This window comes from Canis lupus, chromosome 17, assembly GCF_048164855.1.
Source record: "Canis lupus baileyi chromosome 17, mCanLup2.hap1, whole genome shotgun sequence".
NCBI lineage: Eukaryota > Metazoa > Chordata > Mammalia > Carnivora > Canidae > Canis > Canis lupus.
In genome coordinates, this window is record NC_132854.1 from 58,859,821 (window position 1) to 58,884,727 (window position 24,907).

At 35.6% G+C, this 24,907-nt stretch overlaps 1 protein-coding gene across 5 annotated transcripts in view; it reads left to right on the forward strand.

Annotated features, from left to right (window-relative positions):
* The window catches only part of FNDC3A (fibronectin type III domain containing 3A), a 176,245-nt gene that overhangs the window by 108,073 nt on the left and 43,265 nt on the right, over positions 1 to 24,907 (forward strand). For 4 of the 5 annotated variants that reach the window (XM_072783156.1, XM_072783154.1, XM_072783155.1 and 1 more), the window contains 4 exons: positions 3,913 to 4,153; positions 8,383 to 8,652; positions 10,083 to 10,141; positions 18,554 to 18,711. In XM_072783156.1, coding sequence (XP_072639257.1) covers positions 3,913 to 4,153; positions 8,383 to 8,652; positions 10,083 to 10,141; positions 18,554 to 18,711 — 728 coding nt within the window. Of the gene's footprint in view, positions 1 to 30; positions 151 to 3,912; positions 4,154 to 8,382; positions 8,653 to 10,082; positions 10,142 to 18,553; positions 18,712 to 24,907 lie in introns of those variants that run through there. The other variant, XM_072783159.1, reaches the window with a different exon arrangement.

A 24,907-nucleotide genomic window follows, 5' to 3' on the forward strand; every position in this document is an offset into this window, starting at 1 on the left:
TGGTGATGAGAGGATATCTAACAGGAAGGGGATTGTAGATCTCATAATGTGAGGAAGGGAACTATATCAGCTTCAGGAAAAGTTTGAGATTATTCCTTTGAGCTGGACTTGGTATTTCATTTTGCCTTTATGTCAGTACACAGCAATGAGGTCGGTACTTCTTTCAAAAATTTCTACATACCATTCTGATCTCAGTCTTCTCTGTCTCTCCTTGGGATAACAGCCAAAAAACATGGGCAGCATTATTGTGTGTGTATGTACAGTTAGATATATAAAATAAATATCTGTTGAATGAATGGCCAGAAATTACCTATATTATTACTTAATAGCTAAAAGTAGGAATAATTTGGGGTTCAGGGTGAAGCCATAGAAGTAGGTTGCTAAAAGTTAAGCAGAAGCAAAGGTTGTAAGAATTGAGAAAATCACAGAATTCTAATATGGTGTTGTTAAGAGGGGGGGAAAGTAACATGGCATTCTAGTAGAACTAATGGAATACATTTATTTCTGGTCATATCATTGATTCAGCAATTTTCTTTGTGCATCTACCCTATGCTAGGAGTTTTCTAGGTGTTGGGAAGAAAATGGTAAGCAGGACAGATTTATTTGTCATGGAATGTATATTTTGGTGGGGAACACACACAATATAAAATGTAAGCATAACCTCTTTCTGCATCCACTTTTAGTTATGTTTATGTTCAATAAAGGAAAAAGTAGAGCTCTGCTTAATTAGAAATTGTGTGGCATATGTGGTTAGGTAGTTAGATATTTGCTGATAGCCCTGTTTAATTCTGTTTTATTGTTTTTGTTTTAATTTTTTTAACCTAGACTAATTTGGATTATATTGTATCTCTTTTTTCTTTTCACAACTTACTGATTTCATTATAATCGTCACCATTGGTGTACTCTGTTAGTATAAAATTCATTGTCTACATGGTTGGCCATTTGTCAGCAGCTGGACTTAGCAGATAGTTTTGAGGCCCGGCCCGCAGCCTCACTCTGAAGTTACTAGCTGTTCAGGTGGTTACTTAAAGTGGTACAGTTCTCCACACTTTCTTGGTCCTGGTCTGTCTCTTTTTTATTTTTTCTTAGCTTTCTTTTTTTTAATTGTAAAATATACATAACAAAAAATTTACCATTGTAACTTCCAATGTAAGTTCAGTAGCATTTAAGTATATTCGCTGTTGTACTACCTTCACTACCATCCATCTACAGAACTCTTCATTTTGCAAAACTGAAACACTGTACCTAATAACAATAACTTCCCATTCTTCCTTCCCCCAGTTTATCTTTGTTTTAAATGTTCTTTTTCAACAGAAAAGTTCTAATTTCATAAATAATTTAGCTTTTTCTTTTTAACTAGTGAGATCTCACTTGTGTTGTCACATTTAAAAAGACACTAGAGAACAGGTACCTATGGATTCTATGCCCACAAAGTAGATAAGACATGGAATTAAAGTCAAAGTGCAAGAGTTCAAATACTAGCTCCTCCACTTCCTGCCTATGTGACTGTAGCAAGTTACTTAACATCTGTATGCCTCAGTTTCCCCATCTGAGAAATGGAGATAATAATGCTATCTATTTGTAATATTGTTATGAGGATTAATAATTAATGCATGTCCCTTGAGGGGAAGTTAAGTTATAGGGGAAGACATATGCATGTGTAAAGTTAACAAATAACTACAGTGTTACAAATGTTTAACAAATGATAGAATAAATATAATAAAAATGATAGGAAGGAGAGGTCATTGAAATTGTGGTGCCCAGGATAGGGTTCATGGAAAGCTATCAAAAGAAACCTTCCACAGACCCCTAACTCCCACATTTCTACCAGCATCTGGGGTTACATGCTCTGCTGTCTCATGTCAACTCACACACTCTTCCTTTTCATCTGGAATGGAGACAGCCTTTCCTGCTCCTGTCTAGACCTGGTGCCCACATTGGGTCTTAGATCCCCTTCCGTTTTGCCTGCATTTTTCTCCTGTCTTCCACATCAATTTCTTACTGTCTGTTGGGGCATTCTCATTATTGTATCAGCATGTTGTAATTTCTCTGGCTAAAAACAACAAAATGTTTTAAAGCTTGACTCCACTACTACCAGCCACCACCTTATTTCCATATTCCCCTCAGCAGGAATAGTAGTTCCCAAAATTGGGCTATTAGCTCTCTAATTCTGTTCCCCACTTTGTCTCTTAAGCCCACTCCAGTTAGGGTTTGCCCCTATAATTACCAGAACTGTTCTCATCAAAGTCCCAGTGACTTCCACATTGCTAAATCCAGTTAGTTCTTAGTCTTCATCTTATTTGACCTTTCAGCAGCATTTGACAGGGTTGATCCTTCCTACTTGATACACTTTACCAAACTTCCAGACTCTGCACTTAGTCTACTTCCTACCTTACCTGGTTGTCCTTTTGCAATTTTTTTAGAACTGCAGACTAGTATACCTAACTACCTATTCAACATTTCCAGTTAAATGTCTTACAGACTTAACCAATTCACATGACCAAAACCTAGAACTCCAAATCTTCCTCCTCCTCCCCACCAGGTAACTTATTCTGCTTTACAGCCTTCCCCTTCACAATTGATGGAGCACCATCCTTCCTGACTTCTTTTTCTCACTTCTCCAGTCACATCATCAGCTAATCTTGTTGTTCTACCTTTAAATATATGCAGAGTACGGGCCTCTTTTTACTACCCTGGTCCAAGCCACCATCTTTTCTTGCCTAGATATTGCAGTAGCTTCCTGTTTTCGCTGGTTTCCCTGTTTTGTTTTGTTTTTTGTTTTTCCCTCCCTCGCCCTACAATCTGTTCACAACTCAGGAACCAGAATGATCCTATTAAATGTAAGGTTATATCAGCATTTCTCAACCTCAGCCCTACAGACATTTTAGGCCCAGTAATTTTTGTTGTAGGGGATTGTCTTCTGTGTTGTAGGGTATTTAGCAATATCCCTGACCTCTCTACCCACTAGATGGCAGTAGTACCTGCCCCCATTGTGACAACCAAAAATGTTTCCAAATACTGCCAAATGCCTGGTAGGGGGCAAAATCACCCCTGGCTGGACACCAGTGGCCTATATCACTCTTCTGCCTAAAACTCTGATGGTTTCCCCTTTCACTAATGTAAATGCTGAAGCCACAGATGCTTTTCTTAACTGGGAATTAATATAGTAGGTGTTTGTCTCCCTTAAAAAGGTGTTACAATTGTCCTGGTCATGTTTGTAAGAATTTTGTACCTAAATGGAATATATGGTTGATCCTAGGAATCTGGATCCAGCTTTTTCCTGCATTTCTATTTCACAGTTTATTCCCTCCCCCCACTTCCATTACATGGAAAAGGAAATTAATTCCTGTTTATTTTTTCAAAGATCTTATTTATTTGAGAGAGCGCACGTAAGCTCACACGTACACACACACACACACACACACACACACACACACACAAACGGGGAGAGGCAGAGAGACAGGGAAAAACAGACTCCCCACTGAGCAGGGAGCCCGATGAGATTTCAAGGCTCAATCCCAGGACTCTGAGATCGTGACCCAAGTGGAAGGCAGGTGCTTAACCCATTGAGCCACCCAGGCACACACCCCCCATTGTGTTTAAACCAAAAATTCCCTTGAGTATCTCATTTTTAATGCATCACTAAATGCACATAACACATACAAATAAATAGCTAATATTGTGGCTCATTGTTTACATTTTGTTTAGCTAATCTCACTTTAAGATTTATATTGCACTGCGGAAGAAAAACTACTTCATGTTGTTAATACTAATTCATATGTATCTAGTGTATTTAATAAAATCTTTTCATATTCTCTAAAGTTTCTTAATCGTATAAAAATTCCTACTCTAACCTATTTCAAAAGAATTGCTTATATCTTATAGAAGAAATGTTTAATGTTCGTTTTGTAGGTTATTGAAGACAATGGTGTTCGAAGAGTTGTTGTGGTTCCTCAGGCACCAGAGTTTCATCCTGGCAGTCACACTGTCATACACCGTTCCCCACATCCTCCCCCTCTACCTGGTTTCATTCCTGTCCCAACCATGATGCCTCCTCCACCACGCCATATGTACTCACCAGTGACTGGAGCTGGAGACATGTCAACACAGTATTTGCCACAGTATCAATCTTCTCAAGTATATGGAGATGTAGGTAAGACATCTAAAAATATTCCTGTCTTTATGGAGTTAACTCTCTTTACTTAGATATAATAAATGCTACATTATGTAAAAGAAATGACCAAACAGTAACATATCACAATCATGTTCTTTTACCTAAGGACTGTGTTAAGTATTTCATCCTCATGATTACCCCTCAAGACAAAAAAATAAACAGAAAATCAAAGAGGGAAAATAACATACTTTTCAGCGATATTTAGTGGGGACATGTTCAAACAAGAGTTTTTTTCTCTCTCCTGCCAGCTAGACACTAAGGAAAACTTTCAGCCAGGAATAATCATACTGTTAAATCCTTAAGGTTGTGCTGTCACCTACCAAAGTTGCTAGGTTCTGTAAAGGACTGGGTGGTGGGGAGAGTCAGGGAAACAAAATATAATCTTGGCCCGTGGGAAGTTAATAAATTTGTTGGGAAGGATAGACAACCAACATACACACAGAAAATAGTAATCTTATTCTTTCCTATGCATTTAAATATCATCTGTATGCTGACAGCTGTCAGATTTGTGTCTCCAGCTAAAACCTCGCCTCTGAGCTTCAGACTTCTATTTCTAACTGCCTTCTTGATAACTTCACTTAAAAGTATTATGCATATCAGTTACATTGGTTCTAAAACATAAATCTCAATTATGTAGCCTGCTTTTCTTTGTCATCTTCATCTTGATATTGGTACCACTTTCCACTCAGTTTGCTCAAGTGAAAACCACATGATCGAATTTATTCTTTCTTCTTTAACCCCCACATCAACTGCTATCAGTTTTATTTTCAGAAGCTCCAATTTTTATCTACTTTTTTCCACTACTACTCAAATCTAGTCTGCTATCAGCTCTTGTCAGGATAACTGCAGGAGCAGCTGCCTTCCAGTTGGTGTTCTGCTGTCATTGTCTCATTATAGTTAGAATAAAATCCTGAACCTTCTTCTAGACCACGATTTCTGCACATCTGCACTCTGGATGTTTGGGAACGGGTGAGTGTTTTAGAGTACAAAACTGCATTGTAGGATATTCAGGAGAAACCATGCCCTCTACCTACTAGATGCCAGTAGCATACAACTCCTCCTCACTCTCCCCTATCCTCACCCAGTTGTGACAATCAAAAATATCTCCAGACATTGCCAAATGACCCATAGGGACCAAAATGAGCCTGCTTGCCAGCCCCCTGGCCTGGACAAGACCGTGTGCCCTGTGACCTTGGACTGCTTTTTTCCCACTTATCCCTCCCCTCCCCTTCAGTTTTTCAAAACCTCCAAGCTCCTTTTGCCCCAGTGCGCTGCATACATGTCCTCTCTACCAGGGATGCTCTTTTTTCCGTGGAAGGCTCCTTTTTTTTTTCCCCTTTAGATTTCCGCTTTCAGAGGGAGCCTCTGTGACTTTACCTTATCAATCTCTCACACTGAAACCTGTTTCTTTCACAGAACTTGACACAATTTGATTTTTTTTTTTAATTCACATTTCTTTCCCCCTGACAACTAAATCTGTTTTATTCATCACTTGCACTTAGCAATACCTATCATTAATGCTTAGTAAACTTACAGAATAAATAACTCTAAATACAGAATTTTAATTATACAGCACAGCCTCTAAGTGGTAAATACATTATATATCACATCCTATATATATTTTTCAAACTTACTTCTCTTGCCCAAGTAATGCATATTGATTCTGTAGGACTGGGTAGGGTTTGGGTTTCTGCATCTCTAATAAACTCCCAAGTGAGGCTCCTACAGTGGTCCAGTCAAAACTTGAGTAGCAAGAGTTTATACTACAAATCAGTTTCATCCTCCTGTTTACTTCACTGCTCATTTTTTATGACTGACTTCTTTAAAAGGTGTTTGAGAAAATTACAAGAAAAAAACTAGATGTTATAATTACTGCTATTTCACATTGTTAAACACCCACTGTTATTCAGAGAGGATATTAAAATACATGGATATGTTTCACAGTGATGTGAAGGAAAGTGAAAAACACAAATCCACAAAGGGTACAAATCTAAAAAGCTAGCTATCCAGTGATGGAAGACAAGTCATGTTGTATTTGAGGTTATAAGCCAAAGTGTCTATCAGTAGATCCAAATAACTGACAGTAGTTTTATAACTAGTAGCAGCCTCCATGAAAAGGAAATTCTAGCTATTTCATAAAAATATATGCACAATATGAATATTTGATACAAATGTTCATACAATATGCTGTCTTTATGTCTAGCTTTTTTTTCACCTGGGCTGTTTCTTTAAGGCTTAGTTCAGAAGTGTAGCATGATCAGTACTCTATTCCTTCTTATGGCTGAAAAATATTACATTATGTGAATATAATTTTGTTTATCCTTTTGTTCATTGATGGACATTTGAGTTGTTTCCACTTTTTATCCATTTTGAATAATGATGCTTTGATAGTTGTATACAAGTTTTTGTGTAGACATGTTTTCACTTCTGCTGGCATATACCTGAGAGAATAGCTGGCTTATATAGTAATTCTGTGTTTAACTACTTGAGAAGCTGCAAAACTGTTTTCCATAGTGACTGCACCATTTTACATTCCCACCAGCAATGTGTGAGGGTCCTAATTTAATTTCTCCATATCTTTGCTTAAACTTACTACGGTCTTTTGAATCTAGCCATCCTGGTAAGTGTGAATTTGTGTTGCATTGTGGTTTTGATTTGTTTGTTTCTCGTTACTGATGTTGAATATCTTTTCATTTGCTTATTGGCTATTTTACATATCTTCTTTGGAGAGTTGTCTGTTCAAATCCCACTCCCATTTTTTTAGTTGGGTTATTTGTCTTTTTATTGTTAAGTTGTAAGAGTTTTGATATGTTATGGATTCAAGGTATATGATATAGATGTTTTCTCTTACATTGTGTTCTCACTTTATCAGTGGTGTCCTTTAACGCAGAAAAGAAAAATTTTGGTAAAATCTGATTTTTCTTTGATAGTTTATCCTTTTGGTGTCCTAAAAAACTATTATCTAAACCAAAGTCAAATGTATTTGTACCTGTGTTTCCTTCTATGAGCTTAATAGCCTTACTTCCTACATTTAGGTCTTTGATTCATTTTAAGTTTTGTATATGGTGTAAGGTAGATGTCCAGACTCACTCTTTAATGGATAGATATCCAAATTCCTGTGTTTTTTATTCTAATGTTCTTTTTTTTTTTTAAATTTTTATTTATTTATGATAGTCACACACAGAGAGAGAGGCAGAGACATAGGCAGAGGGAGAAGCAGGCTCCATGCACCAGGAGCCCGACATGGGATTCGATCCCGGGTCTCCAGGATCGCGCCCTGGGCCAAAGGCAGGCGCTAAACCGCTGCGCCACTCAGGGATCCCTATTCTAATGTTCTTGTACATATAATACTAATTTCAAAAATATTGTACTAATTTTCTTAAAACATTGATAAAACTTTACTGAGATTTTCGATTCTTTTAAAAAATATTTTTCTCATTACAGATTTTAAATTTAAAATAAAAATAAACTCTGGAACAGGTAACAATATTTATGGAGTGTATTGATTTTATTATAGTGCTTTGTGACTTTTTTTTAGAATAAATACTTTTTTATTTTTTTTTTTATTTTTTATTTTTTTTAATACTTTTTTCTAAATCACAGCCTTGAGTTTGTGATAACCGGAGATGCAGTGTTTTGTACCTTGAATCTATTCTTAGTAAACAATCCTACTTATTTCTTTGTATTAATGCCTATAACTTTATTTTTCAGTGATGGTTTGGTTTGGTGCTTTTCTTTGGTTTTGTTTTGTTTTGTTTTTAAGTCATAAGGGAATTTAGACAGGTGATGGCTTTCTGTTTACCTATTTCATATGTTTGAAGTTGAAAGAGTTGCTAAAAGTGATGGCTACAAAAAAGTAAAGAAAAAGAATTGTACATACTTCAATTCAGGTCTTACCCCACCTATGTTTATCATAACATACCACCAAGGTACTTCTGTGGAGGGTTAATAGTTAATTAAGAAAAGATGAAGAAAAGAAATGTCTCTGGAAATTTATTTGATGTATATAATTATAATCAAAAAGCTTGATTCTGTCAGTTGCTGGAGAAACAGAAATATCTTTGTTCTGCAAAATTATTTTTTGAGATACTTTATAATAGTTCTTATACAAGATAATGATAAATTGTTTTCCTCTTCCTTTTTTCATGTCATAAATGTATTTGGAATAAATGACATTTTTAAATGTTTTTATTTTTATTTCTTCCTAGATGCTCACTCTACACATGGGAGGTCCAACTTTAGAGATGAAAGATCTAGTAAGACATATGAACGTTTGCAGAAAAAATTAAAGGATCGCCAAGGAACACAGAAAGATAAAATGAGCAGTCCACCATCATCACCCCAGAAATGCCCTTCTCCCATAAATGAACATAATGGGCTTATAAAAGGGCAGAATGCTAGTGGTGCAAACGTAGGGTCAGCAAAGAATAAGTCAGGGAAAGGGAAAGGTGGTGCACAAATTGGTACAGAAATAGAAGGTAACTATTTAAAATAATATTTAAAAAACTATTCCTTTTGGTACTTTTCGTTGTTACTTAATCAACTAAAAGTATATTTTTTTCAGTTATTTCATCATGCTTCATTTAAAATGTAGATTAGCAACTCTTCCTAAATGTGTATGAAGTTTTAGAATCTCAAATGTTTCTACGGTACTTTTTACAATTTGGGAAAGCCCAATTAGTAATTTCACATAAATTGTAAATTTTACTAGCCAAGAGAAATTTCTCTCGGAAAGGAATACCCTAATAAAGTTCATCCAGATTCCTTTTCCTATCTTTCTGGGCTCTTTGACAAGGCCGTGCTCGTTTTTATCAAACTCTTTATTTCTTTCTACTTCTTTATGTATGAGTATTCTTCATTACTTTCTTCAGAAGTTCTTTTCTTTCAAAATCCCCTTATTTCCCTTGGACCTTTCTTTTTCTTTCAAAATCCCCTTATTTCCCTTGGATTTTAAAGGCTAAAAGTCATAGGCTAACCTATGACTTCCACCATATGAACTCTGAGCACTACTTCCTTTTGTTATAATTTCCATTCCCCACCAATACATTTAATGCTTTAACAGCCTCATGGTTTGTACATTAATATTTATATTTAAAATATTCTCCCATATTTTTGAGACCTTCTGATCAATATTTTTCAGTATTGATGTTAATAAGAGTTAAGCTAAAGTTTCGGGTATATCAGTTATGGATAGAAGTTATGGTCAAGTCAATTATATTTTTATCTTGGGAACCACAGTTAAGGCCTGTCAAGAAACAAACACTTGGGCGCTGGGGTGGTTCATTCAGTCAAACATCTGACTCTTAGTTTCAACTCAGGTCGTGATTTCAGAGTCGTGAGATCAACCCCCATATAAGAACGAACTCTGTTAACTTGTTAACTGTTAAGAGGTGTGAGATTGGGGCACCTAGATGGCTCAGTCCAGTGGGCCTCTGCCTTCAGCTCGAGTCATAATCCTGGAGACCTGGGATCAGGCACCACATCAGGCTCCCTGCTCAGAGCCTGCTTCTCCCTCTCACTCTGCCTGCTTGTGCACATGCGCGCTCTCTCCCTCTCTCTTCTCTCTCTGTTAAATAATCTTTAAAAAAAAAAAAGGGTAAGGTTGGGAAATGAGAATTCCAGAGAGTATTTTTTACAGCTATGAATAAAAATATACTTTCTATAAGAAAAATTTAATGACTGGTTCAGATATATAAAGCGGCATTATAATTCGGGATCACAGTTAAAATCGAAATAGAAACTGAAGCAGAAGAATCCTGAAGAGACACAAACTGCTGAATATGCACTAAAGTAAAAACTAGGAAATAAAAATCTCAGATTACCAACATGGTTTTAGAAGACATATGTGGAGGGAGAGGGATGATTGTACTTAAGTTCATTTTTTAAATATTCTTTTATTTTCTTTAAGAAAAAGATGAAGAAACTAAAGCTTTCGAAGCACTTCTTTCCAGCATTGTCAAACCAGTGGTAAGTATTGCATGTATTCTCTTGACATTTATATTAAGTATTATTTACATAGGATTTTGGTAATATTTTAATTCAGGCCTTGCTTCAAACTTGAGTATATTAGGGGCACCTGGCTGGCTCAGTCGGAAGAGCACATGCTCTTGCTCCTGTAGTCTTGAGTTCAGGCCCCCACATTGGGTGTAGAGATTACTTAAATAAATTTTTTTAAAAATTTTTAAAAACTGTAAATATGATATCAATAACGGGTCAATATAGATCTGACATAATGAGAAATATGTTGATCATTGAAGCAGAGTATTCAATCAAGAATTCATTTTTTAAACTAGGATTTAGGGGCACCTGAGTGGCTCAGTCGGTTAAGTGCCTTCCTTTGGCTTAGGTCATGATCCCAGGGTCCTGGGATCCAGCCCAAGTCAGCTCCCTGCTCAGCAAGGAGCCTGCTTCTCCTTCCTGCTGTCCCTGCTTGTGCTATCTTCTCTATCACATAAGTAAATAAAATCTTTAAAAAAAAAACAACAACTGGGATTTAATATATGCTACATGACATTGGAAATCATTAGAAAAGACAAAGATGTAATATATAGTATGGGTATGACTGATTATCAGTTTTTTAAAAATCTATTTATATGATTTCCATAAGAAATACATTCAGTTAACTCCATATGCAGAAAGAGTTAAAAACGGTAGAAGAGGTTTTTATTCCCCATATGGATGTAATAGAAAAAATAAGAAAATCAGCAAAAGGTGTGGCAGCCAAAGTGACTACATAAAATTTCCTGCTTATTTTCTATATAGCCTGTATGTATAAAGGCTATCATCTTAATTAGGAAAAACATTTGCATCAGATTTGACAAAAGATTAACTTTAAGTGCTCATACAAATTGAACTTTTTATTTTACTATTTTTTTAAGATTTTTTTTTCTTTTTTTTTTTTTTTTTTTTTTTCAGAGAGAGAGTACATAAGCAGGGGGAGGGCAGAGGGAGAAGGAGGTTTCCCACTGAGCAGGAAGCTCAGTGCTGGGCTCTATCCCAGGATTCTGAAATCATGACCTTTACCTGTCTGAGCCACCCAGGTGCCCCTAAATTGAACTTTTTAAACCCATTAAGACCCTAAAGTATTTTTACTAGTAATCAAAAGAAATATAAATTAAACTTCTCTGAAACCATGAGGTCCCATTTCTTAGTAAAAAGTTACACAAACAAAAATGGTTTTTGTAGCACTAATATTAACAATTTTTAAAATGCATAAATTGAGATATTTTTATTGAACAGAACTATATAGCCATTTAAAAATACGATTTTAGGGATCCCTGGGTGGCGCAGCAGTTTAGCGCCTGCCTTTGGCCCAGGGCGCGATCCTGGAGACGCGGGATCGAATCCCACATCGGGCTCCCGGTGCATGGAGCCTGCTTCTCCCTCTGCCTGTGTCTCTGCCTCTCACTCTCTCTCTCTGTATGACTATCATAAATAAATAAAAATCTAAAAAAAAATACGATTTTAAAGGCTAAAAACATGCAAAGATGCTTTTGTAGGGAAAAGTACTAGTGATCAAACTATTTGGACACCATGATTACAGTCTTGTAAAGGAAGGACTTCAGGGGCAGCCTGGGTGGCTCAGCGGTTTAGCGCCACCTTCAGCCCAGGGCGTGATCCTGGAGACCTGGGATCGAGTCCCATGTCGGGTTCCCAGGATGGAGCCTCCTGTCTCTGCCCCCCCCCCCCATGAATAAATAAATAAAATCTTTCTTTTTTTTTTAAACGAAGGACTTTAGAAAAAAGGAAACTAGAAGGAAAAACCAAAATGTCACAGTTGTACAGATTAGTAATTTTCTTTTTCTGTTTTTTGTAAAAGCTATATCTTCACTCCATTTTAAAAGTAAGCTAATAGATCTGCCAGTGATTAAGATTGAATTTTTATTTTATTATATGTGAAATCTTTTATGGTAAAATATGAATATAGTAACTAGAAATAAATTCCTTTTTCCCACTCCTCTGATTTAGCCACACCTAACAGTTTGGGTTTCTGATTTCACTTCATTTTTATGTGCTCATCCACCAAAATATATTCTTTTCTATTGTCTTTTTATGAAAAAAAGGATCATGCTGTACCCTGTTGTTCTATGGCACATTTTTTTCACTGTGCTATGCCTTACCAATCTGTGTTATTACATTATTCTTTTAAGAACTAGATTTTCAGTCAGTCAAAATATTGGCATGATAACCAATCACAAATACTTATTGAGACCTTACTATCAATAATAAAAGGAAATGTAAAAAGAGCCTTTACAGAAATAAAGGTAATGTGATGCATTACTGAGGCGAGGGGAATTAAATACAGCAATCAGGAAAACCTTCTCTGAGCTGAAGAGTTAGAAAGGTTACAAGAGTTAGAAGGGATGGGAGAGGGAAAGCAGGAATAATATGGGCAAGTTTACCAGATGGAAAGAACCATTCTCATTGGAGTGTAGTGAAATGGAGGAAAGAGAAGTATAAGTAGTGGTGGAAGTAGACTACAGGGCTTTCTCAGCCAGGATAAGGCCATTTATTAAACATTGATAAAAATATTTCTTGATTTACAAAACAAAAACTTCTATCTCTTCTTTGTAAAAAAAAAAAAAAAAAAAATCCATGGCAATATAACTTTGTGCTAAGTTACCAAAAAAATATTTAATTTTATTTTTGTAGGGAAACAGATTAGAAAAATTGTTGTTACTCTCTTCACCCCCTCTCCACAAAAGCTTACCTTTTAATTTTACCAAACCATTTTAGGATGTTTGAGTAAGCCACTTATCTAATAAACTATAGTCCTACTTTTTCTGACAACTCTAAATAATAGATTTGGATGCTCTGGTTTTCTTTCATTCTAATTTAGGTTCTCTGAAAAAATTGAGCTTATTCATGTAAAGTAAGGTAAACATACACAGATTTCATAATAGCTAACACAAGTTTACTAATGTCAAACTCTGTTTAAAGTACTTTGAAAACAAAAGAAAAAAAAAGTACTTTGAAAACATACGCTTTATATAATTCCTAGAACAACCTTCTTTGTATTCTTTTTCCTAGTTTACAAATAAGGAAACTGAAGTGAGAGGAAGTTTAATAAGAAATTCAGTCAATATGTATATCCATATGTATATCGCTAAATTAATTAAAAAGGAATTTGCATGTCTTAATAGAATCAGTATATGAATGAAATAATAGCTAATAGTAGCAGCATTTACTTGGTACCGTATATAATAAAAGTATAATTTTTCAGGCCATCAATCTTGAAACAGTTCTTTTAAAGAAGTTTTGCCCAATATTATGAGGAAGATGTAATTTTGTAAAAGAAGTCCTGTATCTTAGAAAGAAAGTAATGCTGATGGTTTGGTTTGGTTTGGTTTTTGTTTCTTTTTATAGCTTAGGTAACGATAGCCGTTTTACTAAATTACTTGTGAGCTGCGAAGTATAGGTCGGGTGTGGGTGTGTGTGTAGCTGTTTTTGCATACTCTGGTTCATTTAGAGCGCCAAACTAAATGTATTCACTTACTCCATAAATATTTGACCACTAATAAAATGCTACAAGCTGTGCTAAAAGCTGGAGATGGAATGAAAAGCAAAGGACAGGCATGGCCCTTGCCCTCAGAACTTAGGTTAGTAGATTAAATCATGCAATAAATATAAAATTATATCTGTGGAGTACCAGAACAGAGATATAGTTCTGTAAGAATATATAATAGAGGGACTAGGCCTTGACAGGGGTGTCAAAAGAAGTATCACTAAGGAAAGATGATGAACTGAAATTTAAAGAAAAAGTACCCACCACTGTGAACTGTGGGTGGGGGTGGGAGTTAGTGTGGGGACAGTATTGCAGAATAACCAATATTTGAAATACAATACCATTTTACTTTATTTTATGGAAAAAGAAATAGATTCAGAAAGGTTGGGTGACTTGTCCAGTCAGGAAAGAATTCTTGAGTCGTCTTGGTGCAAAAAAGGTAGTTTTATTAAAGCACAGGGACAGGACCCCTTGGCAGAAAGAGCTACACTGGGATTCTGAAGAGTGACTGGTTATATACTCTCAAGTTGGGAGAGAGTTAGGGATAGTGTGAGTCTCTAAGGAATTAGACATTGTTCAGATTGCACTCATTCTCCTTGGCCTCCCTGCAGTATTTGACACCGTTGATCACTTACTATCTCAAAACCATTACCGTTGTCTTTCAAGACATGACTCTCTTCCTCTCTCCTCACTCCTCTTACTGGTCCTTTATGTTTTTCTTTTCCCCCTAAACTGTGATTCTCATGGGAGTGAAATTACTAGAGAGCTTTTCAGAATACGTACTCATACATATAACTTGGACAACCAGCTTATAAGGCATAAGCTTAGGAAAAGAAATTACTCATTCTTGTAAAAATTATCCATTTCTTTTCTATCAAATTATATTCCATCCCAAGTCCTTTAAATTTTTATTTAAAATCCACTTCTCATGAAGTTTTCCACACCAACTCAGTGTAATTACTCCTTTTTTGTGCCTTAACATTTATGTGCAAGTAATAAAATACCTTTTTAATAGACTGAGTTGGGACCAATACTTTATCTGTAAAAGCAAATTATCTAGAAAAGTTGAACTTAGTGTGTCTTAATTTTTTTAACTATTTTTTCTAAATTCAGCATACTATCCTGGAAGTCCATTTAGTTAAATGTTTATAGATTAGTTAAAAATTTAGTAAATATTCTACCATTGTTATTTCTTAGTTTTGACAAAAATGCATTATTATGTAAGATGTTAACAATAGAGAAAGCTGGGCAACAAGTATACAAGCACTCTGTATACTTGTCATCCCAACTTTTCTGTAATTTTAGATTTATTCCAAAATAAAAACCTTTTTAAAAATACTATATTTGATTAGTTATGGTAAATAGATCATCTCACTCAACCACTCCCTTTTATAAGTGTGACCTGGGATCCTAAATGTTTGAAAGTTCAGTATCACCAATCAAATTAGCGACAGGTCTTTTGCCTTCCTACTTAGGGTCATCTCTACCACCTATAACTCTTCATGATGTAGTCAGTCCCCACGAAGCCTGATAAAGTAAGCTTCAAAAAGTGGATGCCAGTTAATGCTATTGACTGACCTGCCTTCAGAGTATTTTTCACTTAACTACTCTCACAGTTTACCACAGGATCATCTCATAAAATCAAGACATTCTGAAGATGGTACATATATGTACGTTAACACTGTTTAAGAGAAAAAAAACTTGCACAGTTACAAATTAATAGCAGATGGACTTAGGTTAAAACAAGGAACCATCTTTAAGCCCATTATAGTACTAAGACTTTTTTAAGGTAGTATGACAGTAGGTAGAATATATTTCTGTGGTTTGACAGCAGAATATATACACTAATAGCCTTCTAAATTTATTCAGGCTTTGAGAACTTTGAAAATGGGAAAATGTTAGGCTTGTGGAGAAACCGTTTATTCTGCCAAATTCAAAACAGGGGTGGTCTTCATCCTAGTGGTTAGTGGTTTTATCTTAGATTTAGAAACACTACTATAGGGGCACCTGGGTGGCTCAGTTGGTTAAGCGGCTGCCTTCGGCTCAGATCATGATCCCAAGGTCCTGAGATGGAACCCCATGTCGGGCTCCCTGGTTGGTGGGGAGCCTGCTTCTCCCTCTACCTCCGCTGCTCCACTGGCTTGTGCAAGATAGGACAGTCATTAAATATAGATAATTTTAAAGCAAGCCTTTACATTAGAGTCTGGCTGTGATCTGATAACCTTTGTTACCAATCTTTAGTTTAGTCTCTAGACTTTTTTTCCCTCTTTATTACACTTTTATTATAAAAGAGTACATACAATAAATTATTCCAGTAATCCAAAATGTACAAAACCTTCTGTTTTTTTCTTACAATTCTCCCTGCATCCCACCACATATATGTACAGAATCCCCAGAGGTAAGGATTAGTACATTTGTATGGTATATTTTCAGGTATTTTTGTGCGTTTTTAAATTTTTTTAAAACACCTGAGATCATAGCATATATACTACCTTGTAGCTTTCCTTTTTTGCCCTGTTACATAGCATTAGTATATTAAGGACATGTTTTAGATGTCAGCACATACATAACTACCTCATTGTTTTTTGAACACCTGCATAGTAGCATGTTAAAAGACTGTACCAGTATTTCCAATTTCCTGCCATTAGTAATGGTGCTGCAATAAATATTCTTAACTATATGTATTTACGTACTTTTTTGTAACTTTGTAGGATATTTTCCTGAAAAAAGTTCCTAGGAATTGAATTATTGAACTACAAAGTAAGCACATAGTAAATGTTTATGAACGTTCCCAAGTAGCTCTACACAGGGATCATACCCATACATATTCTTAAATACATTTAAGAAAGTGCCCCTATCTCCAAACCCTTAATACAATGGATATTACTAGCTTTTAATCTTCCCAATGTGTTAGTTGAAAGTTGATACCTTGTTTTAGTTCACATTTATTTAATAATGAAAGCAATTACACAAAAATAAACTCAAAATGGATAAAAGATCTAAATTTGAGACCTGAAAACATAAAACTCCTAGAAGAAAACATGGGCAGCAGTTCCTTTGACATAGGCTGTAGAACATTTTTCTACATATGTCTCCTTAGGCAAGGGAAATAAAAGCAAAATTAAACTATTGGGACTACATCAATATGAGATACCATTTTACATCTGTCAGAATGGCTAAAATTAAAAAGACAGGAAATAACAAGCATTGACAAGGGTGTGGAGAAAAGGGAACCTCTGTACACTTTGGTGGGAATGCAAATTGGTGCAGCCACTGTGCCAAACAATATGGAGGTTTCTCAAAAAATCAAAAACAGAACTACCATATGATCCAGTAATTCCATTACTGGGTATTTACTGAAAGAAAGCTAAATCACGAATTCAAAAAGATACATGCACTCCTTTGTTATAGCATTATTTATAATAGCTAAGATACGGAAACAGCCCAAGTATCCATCCACAGATGAATGAATAAAGATGTGGTACATATACCATATACACAACAGAATATTACTCAGCCAGAGGAAAAAAGAATGAAATGTCACCATTTGCAACAACATGAATAGACCTAGAGGGTATAATGCTAAGTGAAATAAGTCAGAGAAAGAGAGATATCATGATCTCATTCGTATGTAGAGTTTAGAAACAAAACCAATGAGCAAAGAAGAAAACCAAAAATCCGACTCTTAAATACAGAGAACAAACTGGTGGTTGCCAGAGGTGAAATTAGTGTGGGGATAGATAGATAGATAGATAGATAGATAGATAGATAGATAGATAGATAAAGGGGATTAAGAATACACCTATGGGGGGAAAAAAAAAAGAATACACCTATGGGGGCAGCTGGGTGGCTCTTGACTTGAGCATGGAGCCTGCTTAAGATTCTCTCCCTCTCCTTCTGCCGCTCTCCCTTCCCCTTTTCCCCTCTCCTCCTCTCTTCTTCCTTCCCTCTCCTTCTCTAAAAACAAAATAAAACAAAAAGAATACACTTATCATGGTGAGCACTGAGAAGTATATAGAATTTTTGAATCATGGTGTTGTACACCTGAAAGTAATGTAATACTGTATGTTAAGTATACTTCAACCTATTTCTCCAAACCTTTACCTTAACACAATGAAGATAATACTAGCTTTTTATTTTATTTTATTTTTTTTAATACTAGCTTTTTAATCTTCCAATCTGTTAGATGAAAAGTGGTACTTTGGGCAACCCAGGTGGCTCAGTGGTTTAGTGCCGCTGTTGGCTCAGGGCGTGATCCTGGAGATCCAGGATCAAATCGGGCTCCCTGCATGGAGCCTGCTTCTCCCTCTGTGTCTCTGCCTCTCTCTCTCTCTCTCTCTCTCTCTCTCTGTCTCTCATGAATAAATAAAAAAAATTCCCAACTTAAAAAAAAGAAAGAAAAGTGGTATTTTGTTTTAGTTTACATTTATTTAATTATAAATGCATTTACACATCATTTCTTACATTTTCCTTTTATGTTTATATTTCTTTGGTCAGTCCATGTCCTTTGCTCATTTTTCTCCTTTTTATCTTCTTATTATAAGACACTTTCTAAATTGAGGAAATGAACCTTTTTAAATAAAAGTGGACTTTTTTTTTTCCATTCTTTTTACCTGTATATGGTGTTGACACTAATAGTTGTGAATGGCCTATAATGGCTTTTAGATTTAAAGACCTTTAGTATTGAACTCATCTGCCCTTTCACAACAAATTACATCTCATCTACAAATGGACCGGTTTCTATTTGTGAGCCATCTTATATAGGTAGATAACAGATATATTTTATGTAATCTTGAAATCTCATTGGATTTTCACTGTTCATTACGCACATTTACATTTGTTTCAAAGAGCTTTTAAATACTGTGTTTTTGCAGGCCTCAGATATCCAGTCAAGGACAGTAGTGCTTACCTGGTCACCTCCTTCCAGCTTCATTAATGGCGAAACAGATGAGACTACTGTACCAGAGCTCTATAGTTATGAAATTCTGGTCTCAAGTACTGGAAAAGATGGGAAATATAGAAGTGTTTATGTGTAAGTATTTGTTTTTCCCTCCCCCGCCATTTTGTAAGTCAGTGGATTATAATATAAAAGTGTTTATGTGTAAGTATTTGTTTATCCCTCCCCCGCCATTTTGTAAGTCAGTGGATTAAAGAGTTTAATGCAAATTTTGTTGTTTTTCCCTCTAAATGCTTTTATTTTGAATCTATATAAATTGACAGGTGATATTGATTTCAATGTATGTAGTACAAATGCCAGCTGGTACATATCTGTCTACACTACTTTGGAATAATTGCTTTCATTGGCCACATTCAACTTTAGTATTTTTCAGTAGGCTTTCTGTAGATGTTTCCACTCTTCACGTATTCCGAAGACATAACTTGTCATATATAGAAGCCCAGAACAGAAATAGAGAACTGTTCGATTATGAACTCGTGAAAAGTGGTAATGCTCCTCTAAGGAGTTGGATTTAATTCTTTAATGTCAAGCTATTGCCCTATTGTAAAATGAATTTAGTACCAACATTACCCATTTGTATGTTGGTATGTTAATAATCATATTTTTAAGAATCTATCATAGTTCTCTTTCCTTGGTTCAAGTGTCATTATACACCAAAAACCTTACAAAGAGTCAGTGGCTAAAACTGTGACATTTATGACTGACAGTTGTAAAATAATTTTTGTCCTTATTAACATAGAAGTTGCTTATTCTAATGAAAAAGTAAAGTTGGTTATTAATAATTTAAATATTGGGAAGATTGTAAAGAAAGTGGTTAGTCATTTGAATGATCATAATTTACATAGAACACTGGACACATCAGCCTTCTTGGTATCTTTAAAAAAAAAAAAGCTAATATAAGGAAGAAAGGAAAGTGAAACTACTGCAGTATCTGTTATCTAGTCCTCATGTTTATTCTATTCGTATTTCTTAAAAGAGACAAAGCTACCTGGGAGATAAATAGGAAGATAAAGGACCATCAACATAAAGTTTCTTTTTGTGTTAATGACTAGAAGATATGGCTGCTTGCTAAGTAGAAGCATTTATCTCCATTTGCAGCCCTATCAGAGAGCACAAGAGGAACATTAGTCATCTTCTTTACACCAATTAAGGTCTTTCTCTGAGGATGCTACTTGCACCTGCCCAATTCATTAAAATGTACTTTCCTCAGTGGATTGTATTTTCCTTATCATATTTCCTGGTTTTGATTTGAGAAATGGGGTGGGAGGAAGGGAGGTCCATAACGTGAGAGGAGAGAAACTTGGCTGAAGAAAATTTGGCAGAGAATAGTGATTTTTTTAAAAAATAAATAGAAAATAGGCTGGGTTTTTTGGCCACATATATTAGTAAAAGTTGTGTCAAATGACTATTTTAAGAAAATGTATTCTGTTATATTTGAAAATGTGAAAATGTAACAGTGGCCATGAGTGAAATGCTTCACTTCAGATTATTCACTTTTTTTAATGATCTGCTCATTCAACTGTAGTATTTTAAATAAGATTCCATGTTATACTCTAATAAAAGGCAGAAATAGCACATTCCTTGTAAAAAAAAATAGGTGGTTTTGATTTTGACAGTACATAGGGTTTATTCGTTTTAATTGTGCAAAATGAATTTTTAAATAATTGAAACTATTTTTTTCTTTAATAAGCTAAATGTCTTCCCTGTCTACGCTAAAAAAAAAAAAAAAAGAAGAAGAAGATTGGTTGATCTGCTTAGGATACCTTTTGTTTTTTGTTTTTATCTTATTTATTTAGTGATTCATCACTTATATACAACACCGAGTGCTGATCATAATAAGTGCCTTTAATACCTGTCACCCATTTAGCCCATACCCCCATCAACCCTCATTTTGTTCTCTGTCCTTAAGAGTCTCTTATGGTTTGCTTCCCTCTCTTTTTTTTCCTTCCCATGTGTTCGTTTTGTTTCTTAAATTCTATATATGAGTGAAATCATATGGTATTTGTCTTTCTCTGACTGACTTATTTCACTTAGCATAATATACTCTAGCTCCATCCACATTGTTGCAAGTGGCAAGATTTCATTCTTTTTGATGGCTGTGTGTGTGTGTGTGTGTGTGTGTGTGTACATACAGCACATCTTCTTTATCCATTCATCAGTTAATGGATATTTGGACTGTTTCCATAGTTTGGCTATTGTTGATAATGGTGCTGTAAACATCAGAGTGCATGTACCCGCTTCAGATCTGTATTTTTGTACCCTTTGAGTAAATAGCGGTGTGATTGATGGATCATAGAGTAGTTTTATTTTTAGCTTTTTGAGGAACCTCCATACTGTTTTCCAGAGTGGCTGCATCAGTTTGCATTCCCATCAGCAGTGTGAGAGGGTTCCCCTTTCTCTGCACCCTCGCCAACATCTTTTGTTCCTTGTGTTGTTAATTTTAGCCATTCTAACAGGTGTGAGGTGGTACCTCATTGTGGTTTTAATTTTTCTGTTCCCTGATTATGAGTGATGTTGAGCATGTTTTCATGTGTCTCTTAGCCATCTGGATGTCTTTAGAAAAATGCCTACTCACATCTTCTACCTATTTTTTAACTGGATTATTTGCTTTTGGAATGTTGATTTTGGTAAGTTCTTTATAGATTTTGGATACTAACCCTTTATCAGATAATGCATTTGCAAATATCTTTTCCCATTCCATAGGTTGCCTTTTCATCTTATTGACTGTTTCCTTCACTGTGCAGAAGCTTTTTATCTTGATGAAGTCCCAGTAATTCATGTTTGCTTTTGTTTCCCTTGCCTTCAGCAACGTTTCTAGTAAGAAATTGCTATGGCTTAAGTCAAAGAGGTTGCTGCCTGTGTTCCTCTCTAGGATTTTGATGTTTTCCTATCTGACATTTAGGTCTTTCATCCATTTTGAATTCAATTTTGTGTATAGTATAAAATGTGGTTTAGTTTCATTCTTACACATGTGGCTGTCGAGTTTTCCCAACACCACTGAGATTTTTCCCATTGAATATTCTTTCCTGCTTGTCCAAGATTAGTTGAGCATATAGTCGTGAGTCTATTTCTGGGTTTTCTCCTCTATTCCATAGATCTGCGTGTCTGTTGATTTTTCTGCCAGTACCATACTGTCTCAATGACTACAGCTTTGTAGTAAAGCTTGAAGTCCAGATTCCTGGTGCCTCCAGCTTTGGTTTTCTTTTTCAACATTCCTTTGGCTATTTGTGGTCTTTTGTGGTTCCATACAAATTTTAGGGTTGGTTGTTCTAGCTCTGTGACAGATGCTGGAGTTACTTTGATAGGAATTACATTAAATGTGTAGATTGTTTTAGGTCGTATAGACATTTTAACAATGTTTGTTCCTCAATCTATGAACATGGAATTGTTTTGCCATTTCTTTGTGTCCTCTTCAATTTCTTTCATAAGTGTTCTATATTGTCAGAGTATAGGTCTTTTACCTCTTTGGTTAGGTTTATTCCTAGGTGTCTTATGGGTTTTGGTGCAATTGTAAATGGGATGAATTCCTTGATTTCTTTTTCTGCTGCTTCATTATTGGTGAATAGAAATGCAATAGATTTCTCTATTTTGGTTTTATATCCTGTAACTTTGTTGGATTCATATTCAGTTGTTCAATGGAGTGTTTGGGATTCCTACAGAGTATCACGTTGTATGCAAATAGTGAAAGGACTTCTTCCTTGCCAATTTAGATGCCTTTTATTTCTTTCTGTTGATTGACTTCCAATAGTGTGTTAAATAGTACTGGTGAGCATGGACATCCTTGTGTTGTTCCTGACTAGAGGAAAAGCTCTGTTTTTCCCCATTGAGGTTGATATTAGCTATGGGTCTTTTGTATTTGGCCTTTATGATGTTGACGTTATGTTCCATGTATACCTACTTTGTTGAGAATTTTTATCAAGAATGGATGTTGCATTTTGTCAGATGCTTTTTCTGCATCTGTTAAGATAATCGTGTGGTTCTTCTCCTTTCTTTTATTAATGTGGTGTGTCACATTGATTGGTCTGTGAATGTTGAACCACCCCTGCAGCCCTAGGAATAAATAAATAAATCCCACTTGATTGTGGTGAATAACTCTTTTAATATGCTGTTGGATTTGATTTGATAGTATTTTGTTGAGAATTTTTATATCCATGTTCATCAGGAATACTGGTCTATAATTCTTTTTAGTGGGGTCTTTGGTTTTGGAATCAGGTAATACAGGCACCATAGAATGAGTTTGGAAGTTTTCCTTCCATTTCTGTTTTTTGGTACAGTTTGTGAGAAGAATAGGTATCAGCTCTTCTTTAAATGTCTGATAGAGGGGATCCCTGGGTGGCTTAGTGGTTTAGTGCCTGCCTTTGGCCCAGGGTGTGATCCTGGAGACCCGGGATCGAGTCCCGCATTGGGCTTCATGCATGGAGCCTGCTTCTCCCTCTGCCTTTGTCTCTGCCTCTCTCTGTGTGTGTCTCTCATGAATAAACAAATAAAATGTTATAAATAAATAAATAAATAAATAAATAAATAAATAAATAAATAAATAAATATCTGATAGGATCCCCTCGTAGCCATCTGGCCCTGGGCTTTTGTTTGTTGGGAGAGTTTTGATTACAGATTCAGTTTCCTTGATGGTTCTGGCTCAGTTCAAATTTTCTATTTCTTTTTCTTTCAGTTTTGGTAGTTTGTATGTTTCTAGGAATTTGTCCCTTTCTTCAGTTGCTCAGTTTGATGGCATAGAATTTTTCATAATCTCTTATAATTGTTTGTATTTCTGTGTTATTGGTTGTGATCTATTTCATTTGTGATTTTTTTTTGAGGTCCTTTCTCCTTTTTGATAAATCTGGCCTAGTGATTTAGCTATTTCATTAATTATTTCAAAGAACCAGCTCTTGTTTCACTAATCTGTTCTACTGGGTTTTTTTGTTTCTATATAATTTATTTCTGCTCTAATTTTCATTATTTTCCTTCTTCTGTCAGCTTAGGCTTTATTTGCTCTTCCTTTCCTAGCTCTTTTAGGTATAAAGTTAGGTTGTGTATCTGAGACTTTCCTTACTTTTTTTTTTTTTTTTTAAAGATTTTATTTATTTATTCATGAGAGACACAGAGAGAGAGGCAGAGACACAGGCAGAGCGAGAAGCAGGCTCCATGCAGGGAGCCCGATGCGGGAATCAATCCCGGGACTCCAGAATCAGGCCCTGGGCCGAAGGCAGGAGCTCAACCGCTGAGCCACCCAGGGATCCCCTTTCCTTGCTTTTTGGGATAGGCCTGTATTTCAAGGACCTCTTAGGTCCACTTAGGACCGCCTTTGCTGCATCCTAAAGGTTTTGGACTGTCTTGTTTTCATTTTCATTTCATTTCATTATATTTTTATTTTTTTTCTTTAATTTCCTGGTTAACCCATTCACTCTTTGATAGAATGTTCTTTAACCTCCATGTGTTCATCATGGTCTTTCCAAATTTTTTCTTGTGATTGACTTCAAGTTTCATAGCATTGTGGTCTAAAAATACACACAGTATGATCCCAATCTTTTTGCACTGGTTTGAGGCCTAATTTGTGACCTAGTATGTGATCTTTTCTGGAAACTGTTCCATGTCCACTTGAATGTGTATTCTGCTGTTGTAGGATGAAATACTCTGAATATCAATCTGTTAAGTCCATCTGGTCCAGTGTGTCATTCAAAACCATTGTTTCCTTGTTAATCTTCTGCTTAGATATTCTGTCCATGGCTGTAAGTGGAGTGTTAAAGTCCCCTACTATTGTATTATCAATGGATTTCTTTTAAGTGTTACTGATTTATATAATTGGGTGCTCCCAAGTTGAGGGCATAAATAATTACAATGTTAGATCTTCTTCATGGACAGACTCCTTAATTGTGATATAATCCCTTTCTTCATCTCTTATTACAGTCTTTGGTTTAAAATCTAGTTTGTCTGAGGGGAGGTGGGTGGGGGAATGGGGTAACTGGGTGATGGGCACTAAGGAGGGCACTAGATAGGATTACCACTGGGTGTTATTCTATATGTTGGTAAATTGAATTTAAATTTTAAAAAATAAAATAAAATCTAGTTTGTCTGACATAAGTAGGGCTACTTCAACTTTCTTTTGATGTCCATTAGCATGATAGATGGCTCTCTATCCCCTCACTTTCAATCTGCAGATATCTTTAGGTCTAAAGTGAATGTCTTATAGGCAGCACATAAATAGGTCTTACTTTTTTATCCTTTCTGATACCTTTTGTCTTTTGATTGGAGCATTTAGTCTGTTTACATTCAG